Below are 12,895 nucleotides of genomic sequence, written 5' to 3'. Positions count from 1 at the left end.
AGAACAGTTCCTTAAACATAGTAGTTACTCTAGAAATGGTTTTTGAAGGATAAACCATTTGCTTGATAAGAATTGCAACCATCTGTAGGAACATTAGGAAGGAAGGAAGAAAGAAAAGAAGATAAGAAAGACAGAAAGAAGAAAAGTAAGAAACTCTCACACTGCACTTCTATTAAAATCAATAAATATTCCTTAAAAGACCAGCACTGTGCCAAGCACTGGGAACTTACATGCTGATGGAAGAGACAAATATGTTAAAAAATATGCAACACAAATAAAAAGTTAAAAAAAATAAAAATATATACAAAGTAGTTAAATATAAAGTAGTTTGGGAGAGAAGACACTTGAGAAAATCACAAAAGACTTCAGGTGGATGATGGTAGAGAAACTGTAAGATATAGGAGGGAGAGAATGAATTTCAGGCACATGAGATAGTCATTCTCATCTCCCATCAAAAGCAAAGAGAAGATGGAAAATGAAGTATCCTCATGTGAAGGATGTTCAATGAGCTAGAAGGATAGGCTGTGCCAGGTAGTAAAGGTCTTTAAAAGCTATTCTCAGCAATACAATGATCCAAGACAATCCCAAAGGACTAATAGTGAAGCATATTATCCTCCTCCAGAGAAAGAACTGATATTGATAGAATGCGGTATTTTTCACTTTCTTATTTTTTTTCTTTTATTTGAATCTTGTACAAAATCATAAAAATGTTTTACATAATTTCATACATATAACCTATATCTATCTGATTGCTTACTATCTCAAGAAGGGATAGAATTTGAAATTTAAAACTAAATAAAATATTTAAAAATTTGGGTAAAAATACTAACTTGGGGATCTAATATTTTATTCTATGGTCAATAGGAAGGCACTGCTATTAATTATCCAAGGGAATCACATGGACACATCTGCCCTTAAGGAAAATTACTTCACTTAATCATATGAAGAATGAACTGGAGAAGGAAGATACTTGATGCAGGGTAAGACCAACCCAGCTGAAAAATCCAAGCAGGAGATAACAAGGGCCTAAAAAGTGACAGTTGTATGAGAAGAGAGAGAAAAGGGGCTTAATATGTAAAAGATATTGTGAAGTTAAAAATTGTAAGATTTAGCAACTGATGCATTTATGTAGGATGAAGTATAGAATCCACATAATAAGGAGGCTACACAAGTCTGGGACACTAAGAAGGAGGTGCCATTGATTGAACCTAGGACATTTGGAAGAGTAGTGAGTTTAAGGGGAAATATTTAATAAATAAGTTAAGTTTTAGATATATTTAGATATATTGAGTTTAAGGCAGTTTGAAATATTCCATGGATAATTACTGATGTGACCTGAAGCACAGAGGACATACTAAGATTGGATATAAAGATTACTGGAGTCACTGGCAGAGAGTTAAACTCATGGACTAGATGATACAAAAAGGTCCTTTTACTTATATGAATCTATGACTCAATAAATGGTCAATTTTATTAAAAATCTATTATGTAAGAATGAATACTGAACAGTTTGAGTGATACTATTCATTCAATTTAGTAATGTAAAATCTCTGATGGTCATACATAAATAGGATTAAGTTCTAAAATAATAATGGATGGAGAGTCTGAGTGTCAGCACATAGGGGAACAGGATGTCTCTGGGTTCCCATTAGAGAAAAGGTCATAATCAAACAAATAAACGAAATACTGTAGTATGGAAATGAAATCGACTAAAAGAGCAATTCCAGTCTCCTAGGTCACATTTGCTCAGTAAGCAAAGGCAGCAAATATGTAATAAAGACATATGAACGTCATTGGTTCATTTCATATCTCCATGTAACATCTACTCCAATTCCCCTTGTCCCCCATCCCACAAAGCAAATGTTGGATCACCACAGTCACCCCTTTATCCTTCCCCACTTCATCATCAAAAAAAAGTTGTATGTGGGTGGGTGGGGAATCAATTTTACAGTAATACTAGAAACCCATATTACAGCTCTCCAGAAAATGTAATCATTCAACTGTCTCCCTCCAGGCATTCCTCCCCATATTTCAAAGAATCAGGAAGTACTGGTATCCTTCCTTTCCTACTCCTAATGCTAGGTCATTACTATACCACCATCCCTCAATAACTGCAATATTATCAGTTTCATATTGCCATCTTCTGTAACAGTCATCTCCATATTTTGTTTTTATAAAATAATCCTATTGGTAAAACATGTCTAAGTGCACATTCACAATGTGTATATTTACTAACTTTTCAATATTAACTAAAATATACTATATTTAATATAAAACTGTTTAAGGATGAGTACTTTATAAATGCTATTTTTATTATCTTTAAAAACATGACTATTGACATTCATGACCCTTCTTATTTCCTAATTTCCTAACTTTCTCAATTCTAAATTCTCATTCCACATCAATTTATCCAGACACTCCAATGATTACACAACCTCTGGGAATTTTACCATCTCCAAGAATAAAAAATTTGAATTCCATTATTCAACGACAACACATTTTTTTGACCATCTCTCATTTCCTTACCCTATTCAATAAAAAAGAGCCTTTATTATGCATCTAGGATGTGCCAAGCATTATATAAGCTAGATGCTGGGAATTCAAAGACCAAAAAGGGGGCAATTCCTGCTCTGAAGGAGATTACATTCTACTGGGTCACTCATCATCAACCTACTTTTTCTTTATTTGCATTATGACTGCCAGTTTTTTGATTCATACCTAGTTCCCCAGTCATCTTTCCAAATATGTCCAAACATTTCCCTTTTAACTAGTCTACTGATTTAATCATTCACTAGTCTCTACATTAGAATCCTTTGATTCTCTTCTTCCACAATGCCCAGGTCCATCTCTCTTCATCTCTGAGCAAACTCATCATCTGATTTTCCCACTCCTGTTCTTTAACTGTTACACTTGGTTGAAGTAATAAAACAACTTATTTCACCAGCTATGATGCATGAATTCAGATAAGCCTTTGTTGAAGTTCAATAATGCTTCTATTCTGATCCTCACAGATTACTTTATCTCACCACCACTCTCCCCCCCCCCCCCCGCTCAAGAACTATTCCAAATCATTTTTTTTCTCCCATTAAGTCCTCAATACCCATAATTACAGCAGATGACATAATCATCTACTTTGGAAAGAAGACTGAAACCATTTGACCTGAGATCACCTTTTGGGGAATAGATGAGATTCATCTATTCCCCAATACTCTCAACTGCTCTCTTCTTTTGAAGTAGCTAGGTAGTGCAGTAAATAGAATGCTGAATCTAAAGTCAGGAAAACCTGAGTTCAGATCTTGCTTCAGCAACTTAGTAGTTATTGTATGACCCTTGGGAAGTAATTGAAACTCTGAATGCATCAGAACTTTCCCCATATGCAAAATGAAGTTAATAGTAACATTTAATTCTCAGGGTAGTTCGTGAGGATCAAATGAGATAGCTTTGTAAAGATCTTTGCAATTTTTAAAGTGTTGTATGACTGCTAATTACCATTAGTTATTATTTTTCCCTTTGGTTGTTAAACAATAGACCTACTCCAAGGGATCTCTCTCTGTGCCAGTGGTCCCATTTTATCCTGCTTCCTTTGCAGTATTACTCCAGTTATCACTCTTTTCCTCTCATTCATCTTAAAACCATCCCCAAATACCCCCTTCCTTCCTGGCTAATACACTCTTAACTTTCCCCAACCATAAAAGATAAATCTCAATGACCCTTGTACTCCATAACATTACTAGTAAATTTCTTTAAAAGATTGTCTACAATAAAAGATTATCTACAATCTACAGATAATACTTCATTATCCATTCTCTTCCCAACCCTTTGCAAATAAGACTTCCCTCACTATCATTTTACTATGACTGTTCTCTCAAATTAGTCATACTCAAAGACTTTTTTTTTATGGAGCAAGCCTCCAAGGAGCCATAGATGACCCACTGCGTATCCAGAAGGAAGCAGAGAGAATAATCTGGGCAAGAAATATGGAATTTCAGAGGTTCCTTACCTGCCCACCAAAAAAATGTTTCCTCTATCAGAAAACTGAGTTGGGAATGTAGTAGTAACATCATCAAGGGTTTTCTAAATGGTAAATTCATTGTCTTTTTCTCAGTTCTCAACCTTACATAATGGCAGGACTAGAAAGGAACTTTGTGATTTGTTCTAAAGCATTCCTAAACTGGAATCTACCCCACATGTGTTAATCTGATCTGCACAAAGATCTCCAGTGACAGGGCATTCTTATGAATCCCAACTCAACTTTTGGACAACTGTAATTACTAGGAAATTTTTTCCTTATGTTCATATGAAATCTGTTTCTCTTAAACTTTCACCTGTAAACTTTTTTTCCCCATGAGAGTATTTGAAAACATCATGATCCAACACCTCCCCCACCAATAATAACAACAAATATGTGCTCATTTTTCCAGTCCATCTCCAGTTCCCTCAAAAACTGTTCACATGCTATAACTTCTCATCCTCAGCCATTGTCCACTTCTGAATGAATACCCTCTCATTTTTCAATATTAATACAGAAACAAGACACTAAGAAAATAATGTGATATTCCAGAAGTGCTCTAATTAGGCAGAGTACAGGGGAATGTCTGCCTCCCTCACCCAGGACCCACTTGACCCTGTCATCAGCACTGAACACCCATAGATCACTTCAGGAGTCAGTCTTCTTTCTCTTTTTGCTTTGGAGATACTAGTCTTCCGTTTCTCCTCCTACCTCTCAATCCTTTGATTTATTGTCTCCAAAGCTGAAGTTATCATTTTCTCCCCAAGCTCAGCATCTCTTTCTGACTTGACTCTTTTTTTCAGTATCACTATCACTTACTCATGAATTGAAACCGAGTCTAGACATTTTACCTCCCTGATCCCTCTCATCTGCTACTAACTTTATTCCCATTGAAACCTTTCCCTCCATTAAAAATTGTTATTATCTCCCTTTTGGACAATTGCTCTTCAACAGGTACCCATACAACAGAGACCATGGCTTGGAGTACTTTCTTACTTAGAGCTCCCCTTTGGGGATTGCTTAGTCATTTTTGTATCTAATTCTTTGGTGTTTTCTGGGCAAAAATACTAAAGCAATTTGTCATTTATTTCTCTATCTCATCTTACAGATGAGGAAAATGAGGCAAAAACAGGGTTTAGTGACCTGTCCAAGATTACATAGTTAGTAAGTGTCTGACGTCAGATTTGAACTCAGAAAGATGGGTCTGACTCCAGGCTCAGCACTCTATCCACTGCACCACCTAGTTGCCCCCTCTGAAGATGGGTAACAGTTAATATAAAATTTCAATACAACTTCAACCATAATCAAATCAACTCTGTGGTTTCACCCATTAGAATGGGATGTGATCAATAATGTTTTAATTCTTTCATCACCTAATATCCATCCTCCATCTTGCTTTCAGACTAGTTTCCCATGTATAAATCAGGTCAATTCATCCTTTTAGTAGCTCTCCAATATTTATAGTTAAGCTTCAGCCCCTCTGCCTGGCATTTATGGCTCTCTACATTCTGGTATCATCCTACTTTCTCTTCCATCTATCCTTTACTTCAGCCAAAAATTGCCTTCCCTTGAAAACAACATACTTTGCTGCCTCATTTTTTCTAGGTACCTGCAATGTCTTTCCCACCTATTTGACCACTGAGGGGGATACAAAAATATAAAGATAATCCCTGCCCTTGAAAAGCTCACAATCTAACAGAAAGAGACTCCCCCCAAAACTATTAGTAACTTTTCTCCTCTCAGGCTTCATTTATGGAATTCAAAGGTAACACAGGGCAAAGAGCACAGGACCTGGGGAATTAAGAGACCTGAGTCTGACCTCTAGCGCTGCTATGAACTTAGTCTTGGGTAGCTTGACTTCTGAGTCTTTCTTCACCTGTAAAATTAGCAGATCCATTCTAGTCCTAAATCCTATTAGCTATGGCCCGATTAAAAAACAAACAACCAAGATGCAAAGGAGAGTGAGATTCAATTCAATGGGGTACTCAAGGCAAAGTGCTGTGAGAAATCTGAAAAATGAGAGCTCAGTATTGGGCACTGTTGGAAAGAAGAGACTACAATGGGCTGAAATAGGCAAGAACTATAAATTCAAGGAATAAGAGTCAGCAATTTTTAAAGACTCACAGAGTGAAAAAAGTGAACATGTCATAGACTTTTTCCCTCTGATGGGTAACAGTGACAGGAAAGAATACTTTGCTGTCTGAGACACTTCAAAAGAATTCTGAGCTCAACTATTTCAATTTACAAAAATAGCAGCATTAATATGCAAATCAAATTAGAAGTGATTGCCAGACTATCTCAGTTTGGGGCACATAGATCCCTCTTCTTTTGTGCCCTAATCTTAAAATCCATATGTACTGTCAAGATACAATAAGTTGTTTCTTAACAACCTACACTATGTGACCCTGCATTTAAGCATCTCTTGTCCTCGATGATGCTAAGCACTCTGCTAAGTTCTGGGGATACAAAAATACAGACAGTCCTTGAGAAATCACAGGGAAACAGAGAGACAACATGCAACCCACTATGTACAAACAAGATCTATACAGTATAAATGATGTTTGTCCTTCATTCTCAAAGAAGACCATGACATCAGGAAGGTGAGGCCATGACAAGCAAGTGAATTAGAAGTGAGGTGAACTGTGCTAAGTCACCAGCTTCACCAGGAGCCATTTGGGTCCAGTAACAAGATATATAAATCAGGAAGACCAAAGATGATCCAGGATGCAAGGCAATGAGGGTTAAATGATTTGCCCAAGATCATACAGTAAGTGTCAAGTGTCTGAAGCCAGATTTGAACTCCCATCCTCCTAACTCCAATGCCAGTGATCTATGCACTGCACCACCTAGGAGTTAATCAACAAAGGGGAAGCACTAGCCTTACTGGGAATCAGGAAAGGTTTCTTATGAAGAAGATAGGATCTGAGAAGTGAAAGAAGCCAGAAGATGGAAATGAAGAGGGAGAGAATTCCAGGCAGAGGCCCAGCCAGTGAAAATGCCTAGCATTGGGAGATAATATCCTATGTAGAAAAAAATTAATAATAATAAAGAGACTAGTGTAACTAGATCCCATGTAGGATGCATGGGGTGTGGGGGGGAGAGGTATGTGTAGCCAAAAAATGGAAAGATGGGAGGGAGCAGGCAATGAAAAGTTTTGAAATAAACAGAATTTTATCTTTAAAATAAATCAATAAACAATTCTTAAGATATGTTTATATTTCTTTAAAATCAATCAATCAATACATATGCTGTGTGCCAAACACTACACTAAACACTGAGAATATGAAAATGGCAAAAAGATAGTTCCTACCCTCAATAATCTTTTTTAATCTAATGGGGATACATCAAGCAAATATATACAAAGCAAGTTATAAGTAAGAGAAATAAGAAATAATTAACAGAGGGAAGGCAATGGCACTGAGTGGTTAGGGAAGGCTTTCCGTATGTTTGGAATTTTAGTTGAGACTTAAAGGAATGGATAAAGCTCTATTCTGGGATTAGAAAGACCTGAGTTCATATCTGGCTTCAGATTCTTCTTAAGTAGATAAGTGACCTTGGGCAAATGACTTAATTTTGTTTGCCTCACTTTCCTCATCTGTAAAATGAGTTGGAAAAGGAAAGGGAAACCCCAAAAGGGGTCACAAAGAATTGGGTATGACTGAAAAAAAAGGAAAGCAGGGAGATCAGCAGTGGAAGCAGAGGAGGAAGAGCATTGCAGGCATGGGAAACAGAAAATTCCTGGTGCCAAAGAAATGAAGTGTCTTGTTTGTGGAACAAGAGGTGATAGGAAGCCACTGGAATGTATTGACTAGAGAGCTTGGACATGGTCAGAACTTCTCTTTCAGATCTCTTTGACAGCTGAATGGGGGAAGGATTGGAGGGTGGAGAGACTTGAATCAGAAAACCAATCAGAATGCAATGGCTAATCATGCCTTAGTCAAACTAGAAATTCTATAATTAGAATTCGAGTCCTCAAGTTTACTACACAAAACAGGGTTGTTGTAGTTTGTTCCTCCCCTTGATCAAAATGTAACTATCTAGAAGGGAGTTAACACAATAAACCTTAACAGTTTAATAGTTGATAAAGGAAGGGTATCAGTTACCTCCAAAAGGGCAAGTTTCATTTAGGGGGAGAATGGAAATAATCTGTGAACACTACAGCCAGACAGAATCAGAAGCCAGATGAAAAAGGTAGGAAGGATCTCAAAGGTTGAGGCTAATAGTACTTTGCCTAAGTATTTCAGTTTTTCCAACTGATGCACTCCAGAACACGTGCTAATTTAAAAAGTGGAGACTTTTTCGACTCAGTGGTGAATGATTCATTTACTCAGTCAATTAGTGCTCCAGTTCTTCAGGTGTCTTACTGCAGACAGAGGTAAGGACGGTGGGGGATGGAAGTGAGGGAAATGTCTGTCTGCCTGGTCTACAGTCACACAAAACAGATAATGGGGAATGTACTAGTTGTCAGTTTGTGACAATTTCTTTCTTTTAATCTGACCGGCTGATATGTATGTGTGTGTGTGTGTGTGTGTGTGTGTGTGTGTGTGTGTGTGTAATACATATATATATATATATATATATATATATATATATATAATTTTCCTTCCATTCCACATCTATCATAACTCTCCATTTTATCCCCCAGGACTTGTTTGCTCAGTTTATGGAGATGACGTGGATTTTATACCTGTTTTCCAGGAATCCTCAGTCTCTTTGCAAGGGGGTGGTGGGGCTGGGGGGACTGAGAGAGAGGAAGGGTGAGGAGAGAAGACTATCATCACAGCATCAAACACCAAGTAACGTTTTTTGCGAAGTCAAAGATTCGCTGCCTCTGGCTCCTCGGCGACCATGGGGAGCCGGAGAGGGGGAGATGGTGATTATTTAAAGCAAGTCGGGGAGCACACCTTCAGAACAAACTTTGTTGGCTACCAGCAGGGGAGCTCTTCGGCATGTTTCCCCAGACCCATTCAAACAAAAGAAGCCCCGGGTCCCTGGCGTCCCGCACCCCACCCCCACGGCCGGGCGGCGCCCCCGGCCCCCCGGCCCCCCGGGGCCACACTCACTCCTCAGGGCCCCGATGAGCAGGGATCCGTCCTTGATGAGCTCCTTGATGAACTTGTTGGTGCGCTCCAGCTCGATCTCGTGACACTGCAGGCGCTCCCTGAAGTCCGGGCTGTCCAAGTAGGAATCGCTGAACTCCAGCGTGGGCAGCCCCATGGCACAGCCGCGGCCGGCCACGGCAGAGGGCGGGCGGGCAAGGCTGGGGGCCGGGGCCGGGCGCGGGCGGCGGGGGGCGCTCCCTGGCGGGGCCTCAGTCTCCCCCGCAGGACGAGGGCGGCGCGGGGCGGGCGGGTGGCAGAGGAGCGGGGCGCCGAGCGCGGCTGGCACAGGCTTGCATCGTGGCCCCGGGGCGCGCGGGGCTCCCGGCGGCTCGGCTGCCCTTGGCCCTGGCCCTCTCCTGACAGCCTCCTCCTCTGTGCGGCAGCCCCGCTCCCCCGAGCGGACGCGGCCCGGGCTCGCGGGCCCTCCCCCTGCCCGGCTCCGCCCCTCCACCCCGTACCCTCTTCACCCCCACCCACAGGCCGCCCTTCACCCTCGTGGGAGCCGGGCTCAGGCACACAAGCACAGCGTCTGGTCGCATCTTCCCTGTTCACCCTGCCTCCTCCGCCTCCCGCCCACCCCGCCTCATGGGGTGCCAGCCCCCCCGGCCTTCAAGCGTTCCCCACTCCCCCCCACCCCTGGAGACATCTGAAATCAGAGAAGACTTCACTATCTAATGTTAGAAAAAAAATATTTGGGAGAAGGAGGGAGACGAGAAAAGTTTTAGGACGCAAATCTTTGCGCCCCCTTTTTATTCTGCTTTCTGAATTTATTTCCATTCTAAGCTGGAGCCATTGAATTACTTTTTCTCTAAAGAAAAATAAATCTCTCTGAAGCATAAAAGAAAACCTCGCAGGTCTGAAACATTCTGGTTTTCCCCCTTCAAGTTTCTTTATGTGGAAAGAAGAGTTAGTGACCTTCCTTCTCTTCCTCCTCCTACTCCCACTGTCACCCCTCAGTTGCTAGTCTAACCTAGCAAAGTCCCCTTCAGTGGGGAGTTTTTGTGAACTTTCTTCCCAGTAAAAGGTCCATTTGTCCAACTTTGGGAATCTTAAAAAAAAACTTGTTTACCTTTTCCCAATAGCTATTTGATTTTTTTTAAATGATAAAATGAGAACCGAGTACAAAATTAATAATCCTCCTCTGCTACTACTCTGGGTGGTTTCAGTGAATAGAATTCTTTCCCCTGGAAATACCTGCAGAAAAAGAAACTGCTACTTAACATCAATCTCTTACAGTCAGCCGATATGGTTTCTGAGAATTCAGACTTTTTTTTTTAAAAAAAGGATCTGTTTTTAATTTATATGTTTGCATTGCTTTGTCCATGTGAACCATCTGTTAAAAGACTGTATTAGTCAGATCATGGGAAAAATTCCATTAAATTCCATGAAAATGCTTTACAATTTTCTCCCAATTAAAATAAACTTCGTGAACTTTCAAGATTTCTTTTGGTTTTAAATGATTTTTTTAAAAAAGGATTTAGACAAACAGATAAGATGAAAATGGATGAAATAAATGTTCGGGTGTAAATTGTTATAAGGCAGGAAATAGAAATCTATGTCCTTCTGTCCATAGATTACCTTAGTATTTCTAAACACATTACAACCAGAATGGCCAGACAACAAGAAAATCACTTGAATTCTGAATAGCCTGATTTTTGTATCTTTCTTAAAATATTATGCTTCAATGTATTTTAATGCCTCCATTCTTTATTTCCAGAGAATGTGCCACATGTTGAGGAGACGCTGGCTGCTCTTCAGGCAGGGTGATTTTACATCTGTTCATAGTACAGCCACAAAGGAAAAATCAACCATGCCAAACAAATAGGTCTCTTTAAGCTTTTTCCAAGGGGCAGCCAAAAAAAAAAACCCAACATAAATCTGATGGCATTTGTTCAAAGATGGAAACAGGATGAAGCTTTCACAATCTGTTGTAAATAGTACCTGTTGGTAAGAAATGAGTATTTTCATTTAGGGACAGTTCTGTAAGATTGGTTAAAACAGGAATTTTTTATTAATTTTTAATTCACAGGAATTCTGAAGCATTTTTTTCTTACCATGCTGGTCTGACCTCTTCTATGCTAAAATAGATTTCTTTTACATCCGAGTTTACTGAGTAATTGAGAACTTGTATAACTAATATCCAATCTTTCTTTCAGTCAACAAATGAGGTTGTGAGGTATGTGGTGGGGTGGAGGTGAGCAGGATAGAGAAGAGTAAGAAGCTTCTGCCTCTAAAAATAACAGGATGAAGAGTGAAGAAACAAGGGATGAGAATATCTATATGCCAGCTATCCATAGGAAAACTTTCTTTTTCAGTTCATTTTGTATTTCAACTGAGTCTCAGTTTTTAGTTTCCTGTGTATGGTATTTCAATAGGAGACAGCTGGTGTCATGGAAAAAGCTCACTGGCCCAGAAATCAAGTCTGGGTTTAAGCTCTGGCTTTACTGCTAACCTTAGGTAAGTCATTCTCTGGACCCAATTTCTTCATCTGCAAAATAAGGAGGTTATTGAGGTTGGATTATATGACTTTTCTGGATTTAATATTCTTACTTCCACCCTAAAATTCAGATGTTTAAATGAATTGTTATTTGCAGGTGCTTTCTTTGGAGGCCTCTGTCCTCTCTCTCCTCCCTGTGATTTCATCTGGTTTAGAAGGTTTCTAGTAAGGAAATTCCCTCAAGTAATGGGGAACAGTAATTTAAAATTAGCATTTATAGTGCTAAGATGATGATGATGATATTTGTCCTTCATTCTAGAAAAAAGACCATGACATCAGGGTAGTGAAGCTATGACATGGATTTGAATGAGGGACTGCTGTATTAAATCTTACTCTAGATCCAGTGGCTAGATATAAATCAAGACAACTGGAGATGACCCTGGATGCTGGGCAATCAGGGAGAAGTGACTTGCCCAAGATCACACAGCTAGTAAAAAGCAAGTGTCTGAGGTCACTTTTGAACTCTGGTCCTTCTAACTTCAGGGGCAGCCAGATGATGCAATGGTTAAAGCACCAACCTTGAAGTCAGGAGGACCTGAATTTTAATATTAAGAGATTAAGTAATTTATCCAAAATCTTAGAGGTGGTAAATGTTATTAGCAGGGTTTGAACCCAATTTTTCCCAAGAAAAAGACTAGTACAGAGAAGGGGTAGCATAGCTTTCTTAGTAGTCTATAAGAGGCTTTTTTAATCATGGTTTCTACTTTGATTATAAGGACTGGTGAGGTTTCTTCTGCCGCTTTAGTGACAGTGGAGAAGGCTTTGAATCTGGAGCACAGTAGAAAGAGCACTGTCTCTAGAATCAGAAGACCTGGGTTTTAAATTCTGTCTCTGATATTTACTTTGTGACTTTGGGCAAGTAACAACTTCTCAGGGCCTCTGTTTGCTTGGGTCAGATGACCTCTGAGAACCTTTCAGAGTCAAATTACTTGTATGATTGGGGGTATGTTAAGGAGAATTTATTAATTGCTTACTATGTATCAGACACTGTTCTAAAACCCTGGGTATACAAATGCAGACAAAAAGATAGTCCTTGTACTCAAAAAATCTTACACTGAAAGAAGCTGAAAAGGAATGGGGCATTGGGAAGGTACTAGAGAATGAGCATGGTAGCAAAACCCAGAGAGTGAAGCAAGGCTGTCTGAACCCTACTTCAAAATAAAGATTGCCGAGGAATGTGCCCAGGCACACATACCTATGGGAGGAGGGAACATCACGGGCAGAAGAATGGAGCCCAAAGCCAGGTAACCAGAAAAGTGAGTCACTTAATTTCTTAGATGTAAATTT

At 39.6% G+C, this 12,895-nt stretch overlaps 1 protein-coding gene across 1 annotated transcript in view; it reads right to left on the bottom strand.

The window, feature by feature from the left end:
• ARHGAP42 (Rho GTPase activating protein 42) overlaps positions 1-9,273 on the bottom strand; it is a 387,607-nt gene extending 378,334 nt beyond the window's left edge. Inside the window, exon 1 of the mRNA XM_074216537.1 lies at positions 9,073-9,273. Within this exon, the coding sequence (XP_074072638.1) occupies positions 9,073-9,226 (154 nt within the window). The 5' untranslated portion in view covers positions 9,227-9,273. The remainder of the gene's footprint in view (positions 1-9,072) is intronic.
• Between the last annotated feature and the right edge of the window lie 3,622 nt (positions 9,274-12,895).

This window comes from Macrotis lagotis, chromosome 1 (genome assembly GCF_037893015.1).
Source record: "Macrotis lagotis isolate mMagLag1 chromosome 1, bilby.v1.9.chrom.fasta, whole genome shotgun sequence".
Lineage (NCBI taxonomy): Eukaryota > Metazoa > Chordata > Mammalia > Peramelemorphia > Peramelidae > Macrotis > Macrotis lagotis.
Note: the sequence above shows the minus strand (reverse complement) of the source record. Positions and strands in the feature narration are given on the sequence as shown.